The 22,297-nt window shown below is 34.8% G+C and overlaps 1 protein-coding gene across 1 annotated transcript in view; it reads right to left on the minus strand.

Annotated features, from left to right (window-relative positions):
• Positions 1 to 17,224, minus strand: part of PNKP (Polynucleotide kinase 3'-phosphatase) — a 55,500-nt gene extending 38,276 nt beyond the window's left edge. Inside the window, exons 1-2 of the mRNA XM_081758393.1 lie at positions 16,835 to 17,224; positions 1,879 to 2,333 (exon numbers count right to left, since the gene is read on the minus strand). Of these exons, the coding sequence (XP_081614519.1) occupies positions 1,879 to 2,333; positions 16,835 to 16,973 (594 nt within the window). The 5' untranslated portion in view covers positions 16,974 to 17,224. The remainder of the gene's footprint in view (positions 1 to 1,878; positions 2,334 to 16,834) is intronic.
• Between the last annotated feature and the right edge of the window lie 5,073 nt (positions 17,225 to 22,297).

A 22,297-nucleotide genomic window follows, 5' to 3' on the forward strand; every position in this document is an offset into this window, starting at 1 on the left:
CACCTTAATATTGTCCTACCATTTACGCCTAGTCTTCCTACTGATCATTTTCAGATTGGATTTCTAGTCAAAACTTTGAAAGTGTTCTTACTTACTTCCATTCTGACTGCATGACCTGTCCATCTGAACCTCTTAGACATAATGACCCTAACAATGTTTCGTAAACGGTATAAATTATGCAGTTCCCGGTTATGAAATTTCCGCTATTCCCCATTCTCGTTCCTCTTGGGTCCGAATATTTTATTCTCAAGTACTTTTATTCTCCTCAGAGTAAGCAACAATATTTCGAAACCATACAGCACAACAGGCATGATTATCATTTTATATATTTTAAGCTTCAAATTTCTCGACAGATTTCGCGAAGACAAAAGATTTTAAACTGAAGAACACGAATTCCCTGCTTTGAACCGATATTTAATTTCTTCGTGGATATAGTTTTAATATGTTAATATTGATCAAAGACATTAGAAAGTATCCTCTTTTTCGAAATTATTATTTGATATTTTAACGCATCCATACTTTGCAGTGTTACGATCCCGGTGAACTTCCACGTACTTAGTTTTCTCTGCATTTCTTTCTATTGATCTCCTATCATTCATTATTATATTTACATCATCAGCCTATGTCATAACCCTGTAAATACCATTCAGATATTGGTTTTGGTTGCTATCTTTGATTTCCCATATATCATCCAGGACAAATTGAATAATAATGACGACAACGCATCTCTTTGTTTCACGTCATTAGTGACGTTAAAGCTCGTGGACAAGAATCTCCCCACTATGGCTCTTTCGAGTATGTTACAAAGTTCACGAGTCTAACACCGTTGTCATTACTTTCTTTATGTAAACTTTCATTCCCTATAATCGAATTGAAAATATTCTCTCGTCATATCTTCGCATTGAAATCTGCTAATAGAATTTTCATATGGCATCGCAGGAGTTGGTCAAGTGCTCATTCTACTTCTTCGTAGAAACTCTCTTTTATATTGTCATCCTTATTTTCTGTTGGGGCATGTACATTTAGAACAATATCACACCACCCACCCTTAAGAGTAATAAGAGATAGTCTGCCATTAACACATTCAACCCGTTTAATTGCTGATATTATTCGTTTGTGAACGAAAAACCCTGTTTCTAGTTGGTGATTTTTATTCCCTTCCCCGTAAAAGAGCGTTAAATTTCCGGACTTCATTGCCCTCTTTTCTTCACATCTAGCTTCCTTCTACTAGGCCCATCCTACATTTCTTTAACTCACTAGTTACAGATATTAACGTGCCTGCCCTATAAAGACTTCTTATATTTCATGTTCCCAATCTCATGTTTATTTTATTTTGCTGAAGCAGTACCAAGCTATAGGCCCTGATATGAGGCTTCCGTAAATGTTTGTGAACAAGTGTCTTTTTTACAGGATGAGGCTGTTAGTCCCACGCCAAACCCTAAGTTGGAGAACTACTCCTTTTGGTCTGTCCGCGATTGCTTATTCAATATATTTGCAGCTAACCTCTATATCCAGAGGCCTTCTCCTCGATCTGCAATCTAAGGACGCGCCATGCCGTAGTGACTGAAACCTACGAGACAGTTAATAATAAATACTAGAATTAAATATCTAATTAAGTACGATGTTTTCTATTTTATCGGTTCCCAACATTTCTCCCCGACTTTTGCTGGACCACGAATATCAAAAGGTTAAAGACCACTGTTCTAGGACACTTACTGTTATGAATATACAAATAATATTTGTTTTTATAACCACGCCAAACTATTTCTACGAATGACTGAAAATATTATTGATTTAAATTAAAACAACCCTTGAACACTGCTCTATATTTTGAAAGATAAAATTATATTAGAACTTACTACATACTAAAACATTCACCTTACTACGCCCTTCAACACCTTTTGCTGTGAAAATCAGCAGCTTCCCATTTTCAATGGATTCCCAGGTATCTTGTAGCATTTTTCCTGAATTCGAAGTATGCTCAACATTGTCCTTACGGATATCACTGGTATTATGAATACTATCATATTTCTTTTTCTTCTGTTTAACTACTTCGGTTTCATCATCTTCAGGACTTCTCTCCCTTCCTCCTTTTTTACTAAGTTCTTTTGTACTCTTATAGTCACCATTCCTGTCTTTATCACTGTCACGAGACGGTGCCGGATCGAACTTTATTACATGAATATATTCACCACTTAACAATTCTAATTTGTCACAGTGTTTTAATATCTTAGATTCGTTTCTTTTTAGTGGAATTCCATTTACACCGCTTGCATTTGCACCAGTCTGCGTTACTTGCACTATACAGGCACCACAATCCGCTAACAAAGTAACTGCAAAAAGGATATAAATTTATTTTTTAATGTTGACATTTATTAGCATACTTCTATGTCTGAATGAACAAACATGAAGATTCTCTCTACGCGACATGCACCTCACTAGAAGCCAAAGAAACGGCATGCAACATTAAAGTCAGTTACTTTTCAATATCACATTACATGAACTTATCGTTAAAACGTTATTACAAAACATTAACGATGGTATAGTAGTCGTGCTCTTAATTTAACAGTCATAATCTTCTGAATGTAAACAATGGGTTGTCGAAGTACAGTAGCAGTTGTGGTATAGTCCGTACGGTCTGAGTGACTGAGATGACTTCAAAAATGCCAACAATGTATAGCACGGTCAGTCGGAGACCTGAGTTCGATTTGTGATCCAGTCGTGCATTTTTCCTCTTTGTATATCTTTGTATAGGAACAGCTAGCTACCTCCTAGTGGCATTAACTCTCTACACATATCCGTATTAAATGCAAACTTGTTTGCGGTGACAATATAGTATAAATTGCTTTGTGTGTTCTTAAGTGGACCTAACAATTAGATACAAATCTCATTTTTAAGGTTTTTACATAACGTTAGTAGTGTTTCATCTAACTGAACTCAAACTTACCAGGCAGAAAGAATATCGTCTCATTCAATGTGATAACCTTCGAGAGGTTTAAGAGCTAGAGAAACTGAAGCGAAATGTCGTAATCAATTTTATTACAATGAAATACATAACAGTAAACGAAAATTCTCATTTATTAAAACATAATTAAGAACAATGAATGTTGTCCACGATTTAATCTAACTAACTAACTCTATGGTCTATGGAACCCGAAGGTTCAATGCCATATTGACAAAAGCTTTCCATTGACTTCTGATCTTACTCTACTGGATCTACTTTCTACTTTGTATTCCGGAGCGGGACATTGTGGCGCAGGCATTAGGGCGTGGCCGTTTGGGCGCAAAGCCGTATATCTAAATAGGTCAATCTTCTTAAATGGGTTATAATGCATTTCATAACTAGAACCCGGATGTTTACGCACTAAAAATGTGTAGGGACATTCCATGTCAAATCAACAAGTCATCAGACTTGACCATCTCAGATTTTTGTAAAAATTTGTGCACAGCTTTAGTACAATGAGAGATGAAAAAATCCCAAATATTACCCCTCTCCTCTTGGAAGTGTCCCCATACAGGGTGTACAAAAATTTCAAAAAAGGCCATTTTTTCAGTTACAGTGATTATTAAAAATTGTCATAAAATGGTTAATATGTGCATTAGAGACATGGAACAAACACCATTGGAAAGCTTAAAGATTGTTCTACAAGTTGTATTATATTGAAAAAACCTGTACAATAAAAAATAACATTTCAAAAATTCAAATTAAAATTTGAATTTTGAATTTCGTACAGAAATGTTCCTCTGAATTTGTTCAAAATTGGCCAGATTATAGTCTCATTTGTGTACTAAAACACCACAAAGTTGCATTTTGGGCACTCAATGGGATCCGATTCAAAATTCAACATAAACCAAACATTGCAAGATATTGACCATGTGAATATATGGGTCAGATGGATAACCATTTGCCTGTAGCTATTTATCTGCAGCATCAAAGGAATTTACATTCAACTTCATTTGTTTCTTGATGTATTCATTTGAATTTACACAATTATCCACCTTTCGATTATTTAGAGAGGTATTACATTTCCAAACATTACTCAATAGAGGTCATTGTTCTTGTTGGTCAGAATGGATGTTTCTAAATTTATACAGTATTGGCTACATTGATACATGTTATTTTCATTCCGTTGTTTCAGGAACTCTAACATAAAAAACTGCACAAGTTAAAATTTTAAAAAATTATAAAAGTGAAACGTGACCCCAATTTTCTTTGAAAAGCCATCTTTAAAAACTCTTAAATTTTCGTTATATTCTAGTATGTTCTATGGTAAACAGTCACTGAAAGACTCCGTTACATCAAATACTTGGTTTACTTCTAGTAAATATTTGTATAATGCAAAAAGAAAAGTACGTGTCTAATTATTTTGTTTCTAGAATGATATATCCTATTTTCAGGTAAGTGAGAGACCACGACATGCAGAAATTTTTTCACCATGAATCTGTATTGTACTAAAATAAAATTTACTTTAGGCATCCTATGACACCCCAAGATAAACTTCTGTGAAGTTACCTTTCTATCATCTTTAACGTAAAGGAATAGGCATTTTGGTTATTCATAACTTCATAGTTATTCATAACGCTGTATTACTCTTATTACTATGTATTTGCAACAGAGATAATTGGGAAGGTAACAACAGTGAAACAAGAAGTAAACAGTGAAGTCTAATATCGATATCGAATAATTTTAGTCTTACATTTACCATGACATTATCATTCCATGACGGAATTATTGGCCAAACCCTGTGAGTATTCTACAATGTCAACAGTTTCAAAATTGTGTACAATACGGCGAATTCTTTCATCTTCCTGAATATAGACTATTTTCTTCGATTCTTGGACGGCTCTTCTCGAAACATTGCATTGTACACTAAGTCTCGCTTTTTGTTTTGTTTTGGTCCTCGGAAGTGCATCAATAAAGCGCCAAATCAAAGGGTGATCTATTTGAAGCTCCGACTGCAGTCCACGATTAGCTGCTTCGGTATGGTTGTTCGGTCTTTGACTGGTTATTGAGAACTTTGCCCTACAGATTCCATATCCTTATTGGAAATAATGCTGTTCTTCTCGTGCCGCCCAATCGTATTGTTCCTCTACGTTAGATATATTATAAGGGACAAAAGTTTATTTTGAGGTGTCACAGGCTGCCTACAGTAAATTTTATTTGGCCAATTCTTCCTATTTCAATGTATAGTTAGTGTCTATAAGTGTCTATTTTTATTAAATCTGAAATAACTTTCTATTAATACAATAGAGTCTCAACTATCCGGTCTAATGGACAGATCGAATAACAAAAACGCATTCAATAAATACTCACTTCCTGAACCACCTATAGCACTAAAAACACCATTTTTATTCCAAAGTAGCTCTTACTCGATTCTTCTGACCGCTTGGTATGGGCTAGTACTTAATTAACATTTCTTATGTTTTGTGCCATGCGTTTTAATAATTTATTATTTTTAAAAAATGCGGAAATGAAAATCTATACCGTATTGTACACATTTTAAAATAAATTTTATAATGTCTGACTCAGAAAATTAAGTACACAATGAAGTATGAATATGTAGTCCATCTTTAAAATAACTGAACATTAACGAAAAACGTACGCTTTTTTTTCTTTTTTTTTTTTTACACAAATTATATGACTCCATTACATTCTCTTATTTTATTTAAAAAATATATTCTTTTAAAACTAAGCCACATAGTACGGAGACTGGACTGCTGCAGTTCCTTCTCATTTCTTTTCAACTAGTAGAGACAAGTTGTGCATGATATGCAGAAATTTTGCTATGTTTAAGATGTTATTTTTAGTTTCTGCAAAATTATTTGTGGAAGTTCTTTGAAATTTCCAGTGCCTATTTTCATATTTTAGTGTCTAAACATCCGGATTCTAGTTATGAAATACGCTATAACATATGTATGTAGATAAACCTATTTGGATAAAAGGTTTTGCGCCCAAATATCATGGGCCCTTTGTATTCTTATTTCTGCAAGATTCACCATAATATTTTTCTCCCATTTGCGTCCAGGTCTCCCTAACGGTATTTTCCCGTTTGGGTTTCCAGTTAAAATTTTGAAAGCGTTCCCACTTTTTTGTATTCTGCCCACCTGAGCCTCCTAGACTTGATGACCCTAACGATGTTTGGTAAACGGTACAAATTATGCAGTCCCTCGTTATGAAGTTTCCACCATTTCCCATTCCCGTTCCTCTTGGATCAGAATATCCGTCGCAAGATCTTGTTCTCAAATATTTTCAGTCTACGTTCTTCCCTCAGAGTAAGCGACCATGTTTCGCAACCATATAGAATAACAGGCATGATTATAGTTTTATATATTTTAAAGCATCAAAGTTTTACACAGAATTCTAGAAGACAAAAGAGTTTGGACTGAATAATAACATAAATTCCGCGTTTCAGTCGACATTTAATTTCTTCGCGGACATGTTTTGGTTTGTTAATGTTGATCCTAAATATTTTAACGTATCTATAATTGGCAGTATTACGGACATGGTTAATTTCCCTGTACTTAGTTTTGTGCTAACCTAAAACCCTTAACCTTGGAAGTGTTTAATAAAACCTCTGCATTTCTTTCTATGATTTGACTTCTTTGGTATATACGAATATCTTAAAATTAGCTTCCACTGACATGGTAGACATATTTAATTTTATGCCCATGAGCCTTACTATAATGTACTAAGCAATGGCTGAGACATAATAGGATAATAACTAACATGTCGTACTTAATTACCTACGAAATCAACACAGTATTGGAATATCGCAGCTACTTCGCGTTTGAAAACTCGACATACAAACAAAATGATGGTTGGAGATCAATGACGGATTCTCTCTGTTAGCCAACATAGTTATGAAACATTTTGAACCGAGGATTTCGAATGTCAAATATTATAGATTTATTGATTATGCTTCCAGTGATATAAGCAAAAGATGAGCTTAATATGAATTCTCTAAGAAATGGTATTAACGCTAACATAAATTCACCTTTGACAAAGAACATTCCGAGAGCATCTATTTTCTGGACCTTCAATATAAATTCCACGCTTCTGCTTTCAGAGAACTTAACTCTTCTGATTATTTTGCCTATAAATAATGTTCATATACTGTTTTAACAAAGGCTAATGTGTGGAAAACATTATCTCCTAAGGGCCTACGAAATATTTTCTCATAAGAAAGACCTGGACATGTTAATTCAATTAGGCAAGGAAAACGGTTATGACAAAAACACGTTACGTAAATGAAAAAAAAAAAAAAAAAAGGCCGGAAATTTTTCCACGAATCAAAAACAAATTAAATCTATCCAACAATATGTTTCTGTGTGTGTTAACAGGTATTTCTTAACCCTTTAACTGCCACATGTATTAGCAAAACTATATCCCTGGGACCGAAACGTAATTTTGATTTTTCTCATTTTATTTGGACCGATTCTGCGTACTGTATGTGGAATAGTAGTACTGGACCACGCACAAAATTTACAACGGTATTAGTGCAACATTCTTTTTCTTTCAATTTTGATTCTCATGAATTTATTATACTTTAAAATTTTTAAACAAGAGAAAACTCATTTCTATTGATATGCTATGCTAAGACGCACATCAGTAAGATAACACATGCTGTGACGTGCATCTTACTATAGAATAACAAAGCTTAATTTTGCATCGATGGTCCTCTTTTTTTCGTTTATGTTAATATATCGACTTGCTCGGGAGTCATGTTCGCAACTACTTGTTACCTTTTTACACCCTGGAACTCCTATAATACCGTCATTGTTGCTTATGTAAATCATGTATAGAAAACGAACCCCAAAGTCCCGGACTCACTAGATTTCTGTAATACTTGTTACACTTTTAACATTTCGTTTACAATTATTATCCATCCACTAACACAAGAACTAGTAACGGTTTTTCCATCAAATGTTATGTCTTGATGTTAATTTTTACTTGTTACTTTGAACACTGGTTTCCACTTGGCCAGGAAAATGTCCAGATGAAATTAAACATCATGTGTACTACTACTATCTAGAGATGAAAAAAAAAAAAGCCGGCTTTTTTGAATCGATGGTTTTTTGCACATAGAAAGCCGGCTTTTTTGGGAAAAAAAAGAGAATTTTGGAAATTTTGGCTTTTTTCATTTTCATGATTTTTCTGTTTAAATAGCTTTCTTATAGTATACTCTAAAGTTAAGTAAGATTCCATGACCTGAATGCCATATTTCGCTCTGGAATTCACCATCATGATGGATGGAGAACATGGTTTATGAATTAAAGTAAAAATAAAATACGTAGTATTTGAGGGCAATTTTAGAAGCTATTTAACTTGATTTTAACTTCTGAATTATCGACATTTTTTTCATCTCTAGATCATTTCTTTTTAGTCATCCGTGTTTCACTTCTTAGAGCTTAGTACTCTAGCTTCTAGCACATAATTAAACTTATGTTTCTTAATATATCCGTCAGAGCGAACGTTTTTCAATATATTCGTAAAAGCGTACTTCCACATTTCCGTTATACTGTAGCTGTGCAATGATTTAACAATAATCTTCCTGACACAAGCTTGAATACCATTTGATAGAAATAATCAGTATCGGATTTAGAAAAATATTTGGGAGGGGTTTTTCTGAATAATGTTTGGTTTTTCTAAAAATTTCTAACTTTATTTAAGAGGAGCTTAAGTTTATGAGTACAGGCATAACAAATATTTCGTTTCGTTTGTATATTCAGCTATAATCTTCCAGATACAGCCTTGAAGACCATTTTATACTGATAATCAGTGGCGGATTTAGAAAAGTATTTTGGGAGGGACTTTTCTTATTAATGCTTAGTTTTTCTAAAAGTTCCTAATTTTTTATTTGAGGACAGCTTGAAGTTTATTAGTAAAGGCAAAACTAATATTCAGTTTGTTTTAGAAATTCCGTAATTTCGGGGTAGAGGCTTCAATCCGAAAGATATCCCTACCAGTGTGCGAATTGAAAAATTTTCCCAGGGGGGGATGAATTTCACCCATATGCGCACCCAGTCCTCCCCCCATATATATATATATATATATATATATATATATATATATATATATATATATATATATACTAACAAGTACAAAACAGTTGAGATGTGAGATCTTTCATAAATTTTCACTCAAGTAATATTTAGGTTAGCTACGCAAAGTAGACCTACTTATCTTTATGTCCACTTAAAAATACTCCAGAGGGGGAAAAAGTTATCCCTGCCAGGGATAAAATTTTCCTTCTCCAGGGTGGGAAAGATTTTTGTCAGGGGGGGAAATCCCTGGCATCCCCCCCGCCAATTCGCACCCTGATCCCTACCCTAACCCTCTTCGCAAATCCATCACTGCTGGTAATTAGTAATAACAAAGATTTAAAAACGATTAGAAAGGAAGTCGGTCAGGACTCACAATACACGCACTATCTCCACATTTACAGATGGAATTAAGAAAAACTTTTGTCAAAATGTTCGAATGCGAGTTTGAATCCCGGACTTCACGATAGAAGCGCGAAAGCTAACCACTCACTCATGTTTGTTGTGCAGTTGTACTTAACTTAAATGTATTCTCTCTCTCTAGGACAAAAGCTCTCCATTGACTTCTGTCCTTATCCAGGTTTGGGTACAAAACCTCGCGGCCCAAAATCTCGCCTGGCCAAACCTCGCGGTCCTGATTTCGGGACACAGAATCTCGCCTGGTCTAAACTACGCAGGACGTAATCTCGCCTGGAGGAAATGTCGTCAGTATAAAATGTCGTCACGACAATTTCTTCGATGTTGAATGCTCTATTTCTGTTTGTATATATTTTGCAATAACACATAATTGCATTTTAAATAATGGGAAGAAAAATTCTAACGCGTGCTTTGAAAATCTATCCTATATAAAAAGGAAAATGACTATTTTTTTGACATCTTGAGCCACTCGACCGATCTCGATGAAATTTTCAACATAAATGAGGTTTGTGCCTAAGGTGTATTTTAGAATTTCATTTTGACGGTACAACGAAGAGGAGGGGGTATATTCAAATATAAATAAAACTTAATAACTCTTGAACCAAGAGACCAATCTCGATCTAATTTGCCACACAAATCAAGTTAGATCTTGAGATGGTTTTTATCATTTCACTTTGACGGGAAGAGGGAGGGGAAGGTGGAGACATATAGAAATACATAAAAATGAAAGTGGCTGCGTTTGTGACTTAATAACTCTTGAACCACTCGATTGGTCTCGATGAAATTTGCAACATATATGGGGTTTGAGCCTGGGATGGTTTTTACTTCACTTTGACGCTGACCTTAGGAAATTCTAACAAAATCTAATAATATTTATGAAAGTATGAAATAATATCTGAATTTTTACATCCCTCGATTATGTTTTGTAGGTTAAAGGAGACGTAGATGATCAGGATGAAGGAAATGATGGAACGAAGAAAGTAGGAGGAACCGGGAATAACCCAAGAAAGCCCACGCTCACGATATTTTGTATCTTCTTCTTCTTATTATTATTATTGTTGTTGTTGTTGTAGTTGTAGTAGTAGTAGTAGTAGTAGTAGTAGTAGTAATAATAATAATTAATAATAATAATAATAATAATAATAATAATAATAATAATAATAATAATAATAATAATATAAAATTGCATATTAACAAACTCATTGGGTAAATTTTAAGGAAAGGTTTCATTCCGCAAGGTTTTTGCCAAGCGAGATTTTGGTCCGCGAGGTTTTGAGCAGGCGAGATTTTGGGCGGCGAGGTTTCGGCCGCGAGATTTTGTCCGTATCCCCCTTATCCAATTCAATCCAGTTTCTACTCTGTATTCCTATTTCTGCTAGATCCATCTTAATATTGTCCTCCCATCTGGGCCTAGGTTTTCCTAATGGACGTTTCCCGATTGGATTTCCAGTTAAAACTTTGAAAGCGTTCCTACTTTCTTACATTCTGGCTAAATGACCTGCCCACCTGAGCCTCCTAGACTTGATGACTCTAACGATGTTTGGTAAACCGTATAAATTATGTATTTGTTCCTTACGAAGTTTCTTCCCCATTTCCGTTCCTCTTGGGTCCAAATATTCGTCTCAGAATTTTATTCTCAAATAATTTCAGTCTGCGTTCTTCCCTCAGCGTAAGCGACCATGTTTCACAACCATGTTTCATAAAGCATAACAGGAATGATTATCATTTTATATATGTTAAGCTTTAAATTCCTTGACAGAATTCGTGACGAAAAAATACTTGGAACTGAATAATAACATTGAATTCCCTGATTTCAGTCGACATTTAATTTCTTTCTGGGTATGATTTGGTCTGGTAATACTGATCCAAGATATTTAAAAGTATCCACTGTTTCGAAAGTATTAATTGATATTTTAACGCATTCATAATTTGCCGTATTACGATCCTTGTGAACTTCATTGTATTTAGATTTCTATGCATTTATTCATGTCGCTGCAAGCGTTTAATAAGGCCTCTGCATTTCTTTCGATTGTTCTTCTATCAGATTTACATCATCAGCATACACCATAACCTGGTGAATACCATTCAACTCTAGGCCCTGGTTCCTATCTTTGATTTTTCTTATAGCGTACTCCGGAACAAAGCTGAATAATAACGGCGATAACGCATATCCTTGTTTCAGGCCAATCTAGACGTGGAAGCTCGCATTTTTCTACTCGGACTTTACTTATTAATCTAACTAGCTCTTTCGGTATTCCAAATTCTGTAAGAATGTACAATGTTTCCCTCCTTACCGAGTTGTAAGCTTTTCTAAAATCAATAAACAGTTGATGTACTGGGTAATATATTCCCATTTCTTTTCGAGTATTTGTCGAATGGTAAATACCTGGTCGATTTCGACTAAATCCACACTGACAATCTCCAATAATTTAATCAGCGTATGGGGTCAATCTTATTAATAGAATGTTAAGAGAAATGCTTCGATAATTATTACAATCAATTTTGTCGTCTTTCTTGTGAACTGGAACAGTGACTGTTTCTTCCACTCTTTTTAAATATATTCCATCGTTTTTCTTTTTTGTAAAAAAAATAAATAAATAAATAAAATAAAAAATAAAATAAAATAAATACAAGTTTCGTAACGATATGTTGCATTTTCTTGTTAAAATTTCAGAAACCTTCAGGACTGGGTAAACCGTGATGATGGTTATATATTCCGCAGCCTAGGAAACCATACGCTCAGATGAACCGTCTATTACGTATATGATCCATGAACAGAAAATTCGATACTTTCCCGATTCTGAACAAGCTTAAGGAACAGTCAGTGCATAACAGAATTTGGAGCTTTACCGATTTTGCAGATCCGAAGCACGTGATAGATGGTAACAGATTATTACGTATGTGATCAATCAGTGAAAAATTTGTTCGAAATATTCATAGAATGTATATGAAAGTTAAAACTTAACTGAAAAATTTCAAGAATATACAGAACCACCCGAAACGAAGCTCTTGATGTGCAGATTTCTCTCATGTTTTTCTTTATTTTGCTTCAAAAAGAGGGTGTGTCATATTTTGAAGTAAATATACTACATAAAATTTTGGTAGTTATTTGCGTATCATTTTTTAAGTACTTATTGTATATAAGAGGTTAAAATATTATTACATATATTGGTTAATCCTTTGGAATTCATAATGTAAATATGTTAAAAATTTTAAAAACAATCTTTTTGTAATTCATGGTTTATTTTCGAGGTTTCATATTATTATTATTTGCATCAACCACTAATCAAACCAGTTTTTTGTTGTAGAGAAGCGAAACAAAGTCTGGTTTAAAGCAAAATTAAAAAAAAAATCCCAAGCAAAAAAGCGAAGCAGAAAAACCGAGCTTTTTTTTTTAAAAAAAAAGCCGTTTTTTTCGAGCCCTTGCATCTCTACTACTATCAACATCAAGATTTTTCTCAACTACAAACTGTGACAAGTCTTGGATTAGGTAAAATAAAAAAAAAAAAAAATGCTGAAAGTGAACCTGTAAAAGTTTGTACGATGAAAATAAAACTCTTATTTTTTTATAATTTCAACTACGATCAAGATTTCCTTAACTAAATAGTTTTGGGTCTTATGTCCTAATTAAAAAAAAAAAAAAAAAAAAAAAAAAAAATCTGAAGACATATCTTTGAATGATGTTGGAGCAAGCATGTAAAACTTCCACTTTTTTTAATTTTCGTGTTCTGACTCCTGTAGATGTCTTGGTAAGTCTGAAGTGGAAGGGTGTTTACCTGTTGTCTCCATAAGTTCTTTAACTCTTGTGGAGATGTTCCTTTTAGTCATTCCTATGTGGATTCATTATTAAGTGCAAGTACAGCATAAATCCCTGGGGAAGCCAATTTCACTCTGTAGTAAGTTTTGTAGGAAGACAATGAATTTTCAAAGTTAGTTCCTGATTTCCCCGAAAAACTTATATTATACGTGTTGCCTATTTTGTTTATTCCTTCGGAAATTCCTGGCCAGAGAGAAAGTGAAACTTTTTTTTTTTTTTTTTTTTTTTTTAACAATTATAAATTTTCCACCTCATCTAAACGGTGATAGTTTCCATTTCAGTAGGGTGCAGTAATCGAACCCATTTTGCTTTCTTCAAATGAATAATTTATGTATATCTCTTTGAAAGTCGTCGTCTTCTTTGGACTACTGGAATGTTCGTAGCAGAATTTTTTCCAAATATTGACTTTTATTTGGTGAGTGTGTCAAGAATCCTTGTGCACTAAAAGATCTGAGGCTATATCTATCATGTTAATCGAAGTGATATGTTTGTTATTTTTCCGTTGTATGTTCATGTCCAAGAAATTTAAACCTATATCGGATTCTATTAATACGACTTCCTGTAAACCTACATTGCTGTCCTCTAAACTGGCACAGATTGACACGTTTTTCTTTCACGAGTGTTCCGTGCTATCTCATTTTACAAAAGGAGTGCTTAAATCGATGAAATATTAACTCCTCTTAGCAAGAAATGCACTCATACTGCAATGTTCCTTAAGGACGGAGTTGCATTAATGAGTGCAAATCGACTTTAGAAGGGCTGAGTTTGCATAAAAACTAGTCGACAGTAAAACACAAACTTAAAATCACAAACCAACTTGTGCTACGTGATCCCTAAGAAGCACGACTATCTAACCGAATCAGAGCAGGAGCAGCAGGGAGAGAGGACCGCGCACCAGTGCATTTGGAGAGAGCAAGCACGTCTGCGACGGTGGTATATGCATATACGAGGATAGTGGTACAACACTTCATATGACATAAAATCACATCTTGCGTGTGTCGCAGGACTTCTATGATCACTTTATAAACTTCCTTCACATAGCACTTCAATTCTTCATGGCCTCCTTATAGAGCACTATAGCAGGGCCAACAAGAAATGGTCTCTGAGTATCTTACCACATCGAAGGATAATGCAGCCCCTAGTTTGGTATTAGTTAACAACCACGGTCATTCTGTATTACACCATTAATTAACCCCTTGCACTGAAATGACGAGTCTAGCTCGTCATGACCTCCTGGTGCCAAATCACACAATGACGAGCTACACTAGTCATAAAATTTAAACTATTGTAGCATCACGCAGGGTTTCTATATAGATGCTTTAAAAGTTATATAATGATAAACCAAATATAATACATTTTTATTACTTATACTTCAATTACTAGAATTCAGAAAATAAATCGTAATGGAAGGGGTTAAATTGCCACTATGGATGCACCGAAAAAAGCCTTGATACGTGAATAGTGGCTACGTCATTGCGAACTGTCAGAGATGTTCTCTAGCTGCCTCCCCTATAGTAGGAGTACAATGGTTCAGTGGTAGAACGCTTATCTCTGGCTATATTTGGTTTGATCCATGAAGGCAATCGCCCCCTTCACCCCCCAGAAGAGGAAACTTTCTTATTTTACATATGAATAAAACCCATCCCAAATTTTGGAGCTCTTAAAAGTAGCTCTAAGTAGCAGTATTACAACCCACAGCCCCCACCCACCCAGAAGTCCGTCCTGGATCCGCCCCTGGTTTGATCCCCGACCAAGTAAGTTTGTGATCGACAACATCGTGTTCGTGAGTTTTCTCGAGGTACCCCTGTTTTCTCCCACATTCCTATTCCACCAATTCTACCATCATAATTCACTTACCTTAACCATCTGCCTCCCTAAGCCTAAAGAGCATAATCGTGGGACGGGAAACTTAAAACATTTCATTTCATGGAGCAACTAAAACATTTCGTGCTCTACGTGGTTATGCACTTTTTACAATTTTGTCTGATAATTGAACACATTACTGAATACCGCCTTTTCCTTACATTGCTTTTGAACATGAAAATCACTGCCAGTACGTTAATTCAGATCGATGACTCGAAGGAGTCGGACGCTTTACGCATACTCTGATCATTACAGACTTATAACCCTGCTTACTATGGCTTCCATGTTTAATTGTACGTTCTCGTAAAATTAAAAGTGGGTGCAGTTTCACTATAGGAATCCGCAGATTATAAAATGTACGGACAAATCTGGAGAAGTCGTTTAATTTGCCCATTTTATGTCAAGAACCCAACAAACTCCTATGGCGCTTATAACCCGTTCCTACTACTACTACCGCAAATAACAAGACAGAGATGGGTCCATGTTCCATTAAGGTGGTCCAAAACTAACCTAACCTAATATCTCATATTATGTAATCACACGAAAATCAATAGAAAGAAGTGGAGGAATTGCAAATTTCGTGTGGAAGAAATTACTGGACACCCTTAACGGAACATTGGCCCAGAGATGTAACGCAAACAGCCAAAAGTCTACGCCAAGGGTTCTCAACATTTTACATTAGCGTACCAACAAGGCATTACCCACTTAAGTCGTACGTACCACCAGTGGTACGCGTACCATAGATGGAGAAACTCTGGTCTACGCGATTTAGCATGGGATCGCAGTAATAGAGCAGCAAATGAGTCTGATACTATCATTTATGAGATTAATACTGGAATTTTTATATATTAGTACTCGATCGCAGAGCGTGCTACTTTATTACCCCATAAGGAAAATAATTAAACAAAACCTACGCTCCACAAAATTGAAATTCCTGAAATAATGAATCATTTCAAAACACTGCGAGAGCCATCTGATGTTCGATTACTGCGATCCTTTGCTAAATCGCATAGACGTTTGGCTGTTTAAGTTACACCTCTGTGTGTTACTACTTATATTATGGATTCGTATAGTAAACTGCACGTAAGAGTACACTTTGTAGCACGTATTCTCACGTTTTACGCAAATTACAGATAATAACACATATAATCAAATTACTTACAAGTTTTTTTTCAAAACCAGAAATTATATCTTTTTCCATAAATTTTACTGAAGTGTAGGTACTCTTCTAAAATTAATTGCATAAATCGTTTTAATGGCATTTAAGTGTGTATGCGTTTGCAGATATATTATAAATCTATACGATGTTGGTCAGTAAACGTCAAAAAAAAAAAAGTCGGTAATAGTTAAGAACAGCTACTTCTCATCTCCCGTGCACGAGGATACATCTTACTGTTGCACTACCTAAACACCCTAAGTACAAGGGCAAGAACTCAGTCTATTACCTACTTTTTAACATCCTAGATAGTCAATGAATAATTCCTGAAAGTATGGCGTTTCTCGTCCTTCCCTAAATGGGAAGTACGGCTCCTTAACTATAACCAAAAAGTCAGTTTATAATACATTCCAAGGTAGTGAAAATACAGTTTCGGTACGCCAGTAAGTTCTCGTATTGTATTTCCTTCTTAAATTGTGTGCCTATAAAAATAAAACCCATTTATTATTATTAAACAATTATAATCAAAACAAATATACCTTGATTTCGAGAACATCTTTTATTTGTGATTTTAGTTTCTGGGCCCCTTCCTAAAGTAATTATTTCTTTGTTCGGTAGTCCAATTGGTTTATGAGTATTCAGTAAACAATGTAAAAAACATTTCCTAGTTTTCTCCATTATTCTTCCTTTAAAATATCATAAAAAATGCATAATCATATAACCCTTGCACTACATTTTAATATGAAAGGTGTTTCCACCTCGCACGCGCCACGCCGTAAACACAAAAACACACAAAATACGTTGGTTTTGACAAATGAAAGACGTTTCACGGGAAACATTTGACACCAAGATAGCACGAAACTCCACGTACTTTTCTGTAATGAATTGCGCCAATGATACGCAAAATTTGCGGAGCTTATTATATGTTTCATTTTGCGCTACACAAACTTTACGAAGGTGTGCAATGCACTACTTAAATTGCCCTCAACTTGTGGAATTCATTAGCTACAACAATCTTGTCTGTACTCATGTTTTTTTTAAATTTTATTGTCTGCCTGATTCTGCATGGATTATTCGACTTAAAATCTCTTAATTTAAAGATGTGGTGTATGTTATAGTTTACGTACCCAATTTCAAGGAATTTTCTGAAATTCTTATTGGAGGCTGAGGCAACTATTTGTCTTTTTTTTGTTGTTTTTTTTTTGTTTTTTTGTTTTGCATATGCAAACACTAATAGGAAAAGCACACAAAATTTCTCCATTAACCGCTCCTCTGTCTTTAGTCTGTTGTAATAAGTTCTTTATCGCACGGTGTTTTATCTTCATTACTCTTTCTTCGTGTTAGAATAATGTAACCAATTGTCCATTTTTCAATCAAATAGGTCGGTTCTACTATTTGTTTTTCGATGCCTCCTTCATTAGTCAGATACCTTTAATTTGGTCGTTTTATTTACTTGAACTGTACTTATATTTTTTAAAGCCAAGATATGTTGATTAGTTAATTAATTTCGTATTTAGGTCGGAATTTTATAGAAAAGTTTTGCATTGACCATTATGCAAATTTAATGAACATTGTGCATAATCATATTTACTATTCCCCCAAGCAACGCTTACATAGAAAAGACTAAATGTAGGATGAGAAATGTATGGAGTAATAATAGACTGCTGTGTTTCTATAAGTCCATGTCATGTCTTGAATTTGTAGATTATCTAAGAAAATTAAGATTCTTGACTGTCTAAAATCTGCTGTATAAAGGGTTTAACTTTGAAAAATAATTAATATTCCCTACGAGACGAGAAGTACATTTTCAAATTCAAGACGAAACTAATTTTTATCTAATCTCGTAGGCAATACTAATTCACAAAAGTCATCACCATAGATATTTTGCCATTATTGGTAAGTCACATGCCACAACTGAGGTGCTTCCATGATCCACAATCTTCCTCTAACCTCTTCGTCTTCACATACAGTTAACAATTTTTCTGTTTTTATATCGTTCATCAATTATAGTCTCCTTCTCCCCTTCCTCTCTTTCCTGCCATCATGCCCTCTAGCACACCCCTCATGATACAATTCGTTCTTAACCAATGCCCCAACCATTCTCTTTTTAATAATATCTAGGGGCCGCGGTGGCTCAGTGGTGATCTTGCATCGTTTGGCCTAATCCTCGTTTCGCCTAACCAATTATCTGACACTTTTATGACAGATAAAAGATAAACTTTATGTACGCCATTTTAGGCGAAATAAGGATACTCGTTTGGCCTAATCCTCGTTTTGCCTAAAATGGTGGATTATAAAAAAATCGTGGAGATAAAACTGGAGGGAAATTTTTCGAAAAAAAATATTCCCTACTATGTCCAGAACTGAGAAACACAAATTAGTTTTCCCATAACTAATTTGTAATAGGACTATTTGCTTTCGGAAAAATGTTTCGACAATTGTACAGTTGCTTTTCCGTTCCATTTTGAGAATATTAATGCCCCCACAGGGTGTATAGTGACTATATTTGAGATGAGAGAAACACAAAAATTTACACCTGTTATTAATTTTGTTTAAAGGTGAGTGCTGTTCAAAAGTAACTTTTAGTTTGCAGTTTGTTTCCAAATATCTGATATTGTCAAATGGTAGTGCTAATCGATACGTTAAAGGAAATATAGTTTGTGTGTTTCTTCTTATGTAAGTGCAAAAGTTATTTTATTGTAGGTTTTGCTGATCTTTCAGACGATTTCATTCCAGTTTCAACGCTTTTTTGAGACTGTTAATGCATTATAAGAGATCCGATTATGATTCTATTGTAATTATAATTCGTATGAAATTTGTAACTATTTCGAGCTAGATCTGACAAAAGATCCCTAAATTTGCTCATAACTTAACAATGGACAATTGTGATCGCAATGAGTGATTTGTGACAAATCGCTCCGCTGACAAATTGCTCTTTGGATAATTCCACAATTTAAACATCTTAATGTGTTACTGACAAAGAAAGAAGTAAAATTTATTTCATTTCTTATTATTACTTTTGAAATTACAACTTTTGAGTTGAATTTCCACTCGTTTCACATACTACCGGGAATGTCCATAGCATAAGTCTCTGAGATGCACAATGAGATTGAAATCCGGGCTTCTCGGTGGTTGTTTCAGCGGGAAGAAGTTGAATGCTCCTCCAAACAGATGGAGGCCAACCGGGATCTCTTACGAGGGTGGTTGTTCAGCTGGTACACTCCGTTTCCACTCGTATGACAGAACATCGAAATGCTGTAGTTTTTTTTGGGGGGGGGAGAGGAAGGTTCATACAAATCCCACGAGAGGCATTTATTGAAATCAGAAGTATCTTTGGTATTTATTTATGTATAAATAGGTCAGAGCCAAAGTGGACTCAAATAATTCGTATCTTTATTCACTTTTCTTACAGATATACAAATTAATTCTATTTCTTCTTCCTCTCGTTGTATTTCTCTATCTTGGACTAATAAAAGTCGTAATGAACTAACTTGGACTAAATTAGTTCTTCTGTACTCTGCAGCATTTTTAAATTGTCCATATGTAATTCTGTATAATGGTTTCACTTGTGCAACTGGTTATCTTTTTGTCCTTCTGAAATGACTCTTGACAGTTACATTAACAAGTACCTAAAGATCAGCACAACGTATTTTTACCAGAAGTCCTTCATGAATGAGTCGGCAGACATATCCTATTTGTGGTCAATTAGTCCCGGTTTTGAGTTCAAATGGAGGACAATTTCTCTCGGATGTAAGCCCAGAAGCGGTTTGATTCCGCTTTAAGCTTATATGACCTCTTCCAGCATAACCCGGTTGTTGCATAATGACACCAAGATAAAACAAACTTATTTCTCTCCATATGTGATATAAATACATACAGCAAATTATTTAAACAAAAACCTGCTTTAAACTCAAAAAATATCGGGTTTAAAAAAACGGGTTTATTGTTGCTTTTTTTTTTAAAAAAAAAAAACGTTTTTTGCCAACCCTGCATCGCACCATGCTACTCGTTTTTATGGTCCAGTCACGGCACTCTGTTGCCAGTGTAAAACGTTAACCGTAGTGACATATAATGACAAGTAGTAACCTCGTGGGTTATCGGCTTCTGAAGTCCATACGATGAAGCGAACGTTGTCTACTAACTATCCGGCTGAACCCCTTATTCAGTTGGGTGTCCGTCTTGGTTAAGGTTTACTGGTGTTTGGTGCAGTAAGCAAAGTTATGAAAACATTTATACCTTGTTCTCTTACATGTGCGTTTCTTTTTATATTGTTAAATTACTGTAGATTTCCAAATTATGCAGATTCAGTATTGAAACCGGAAATATATCTATAACTTACGGCAGGAATAGGGTGATAATGTGAGACATCCAACCTGTTTATCGGAAACTGAATTCTCATCAAAAACGATTTCTTATTATCTCTTACGATTTTTAATATTTAGGAATAAATATTGAAACCGAAAGTTGTACTAGTTCTTACTTTAATAGAAGACTCAAGCTGAGATGAAATCTATTCTTAAGATTTGGAATCCATACCATAAATCGTTTGGATCGTTAGAGAACGTGTCGATATATATACGATATATGAGTAGGCCAATGGCAAAAACCCGTTAAATTCATTTTTTTTTTTAAATGAGATAGTGGTTGCTCTGGAAACCTTAGTTGGAAAGCTATTATTTCCAAATAGTATTCAGTAGAAAAAGCCATTTTAACTAGTTGAAAATTGAGATTGAAATATGTGCCAATTACCAAAACTTGTTAAATCCATCACGGCAACAGATGCAAAATCAGTTAAATCCCTCTTCCATATTCAGTTTCATAAACTGTTAAATCCCAAACCTGCAAATAACCTAATGAGAAAAGCAGAATCACACCCGGTTAATTCCATATTTTAAACAATTTGAGGTTTCGTACTGTATAGGATTAGTTTAGTAATCTGAATATGTATTGCAACTCTTCGTAAATCATTCGAAATTTTATTTGGCAGAATTTGAAGTGTGTGCTTTCATTATTTTTTTATTTTTGGACTGAAAATTGAAAAAATGAAATCTTTAGTTTTACGTCCCACGATTACGCCGGTTAGGCTAAAGGAGACGGTGATGATGAGAAATGAATGAAATGGTACAATGAAGAGAGTGGGAGGAAACGGGAGAATCCCGAGAAAACCCACGAGCACGGTGTTTGTCCACCACAAAGTTCACATGGCGCGAGCTGGGATCGAACCAGGGACCCCAAGCACCAGAGGTGAACGCTCTACTACTGAGCCACCGCGCACCCTGGACTGAAAATGGAGACACTATACGTCTTAACCTAACTGTTCGTGAAACTTTTCTGTGCTTATTTGCTTTTCTTTAATAATTACTAGACAAATGCACGCAAAATCGAAAGAAAACGATACTCTAACCAGCGATGATCATAATTTTGTTATCAGACAACACCAAAATTGTCTGGAAAACGTACAAGACACATGAGAAACTGGAAACGAAATGTAGCCAAAAAGACAAGGTGAGTGGACAATCTATGGTTAAAAGTCGTTTGTTTTGTATTTCAGGGTAACTCTATACTTTGAACACAACATTGTTGGATTAGGTTCTTTTCTAAACGGTCTCTTCAGCTTCAGCAGAACCTCTTTCTTAAAATGTCTCGTGTCAATTATCATTCAAAATTATAACATGTTTCTGGTACAACATGTTAAAAAAAATTTGCCACTTATTTACCATTTCTGATTCTCTTTCTAGCACTGTTTTGCTCAAACTCAACATTTGCACATTTTGTTTTGCTATATTTCAAATTCATATATTGGGATAATTGGCAAATTAATATTCACCCTATGTTAGTCCATAAAAGGTTATACAAACTCTTCCAAAATATAGTCATTCAGTTTGGAAATGTATACGGATAGGTATAATTAACTCCGCTTGTAGTTACGAAGGGTTTGACGATTGAAAGCAGCTCAAAGCTCACGTTTTACAAAGAGGTTTCTGAGGAATAGAAAACCAAGA

Source organism: Thermobia domestica, chromosome 1 (genome assembly GCF_964235325.1).
Source record: "Thermobia domestica chromosome 1, izTheDome1.hap1.1, whole genome shotgun sequence".
In the NCBI taxonomy this organism is placed as follows: domain Eukaryota; kingdom Metazoa; phylum Arthropoda; class Insecta; order Zygentoma; family Lepismatidae; genus Thermobia; species Thermobia domestica.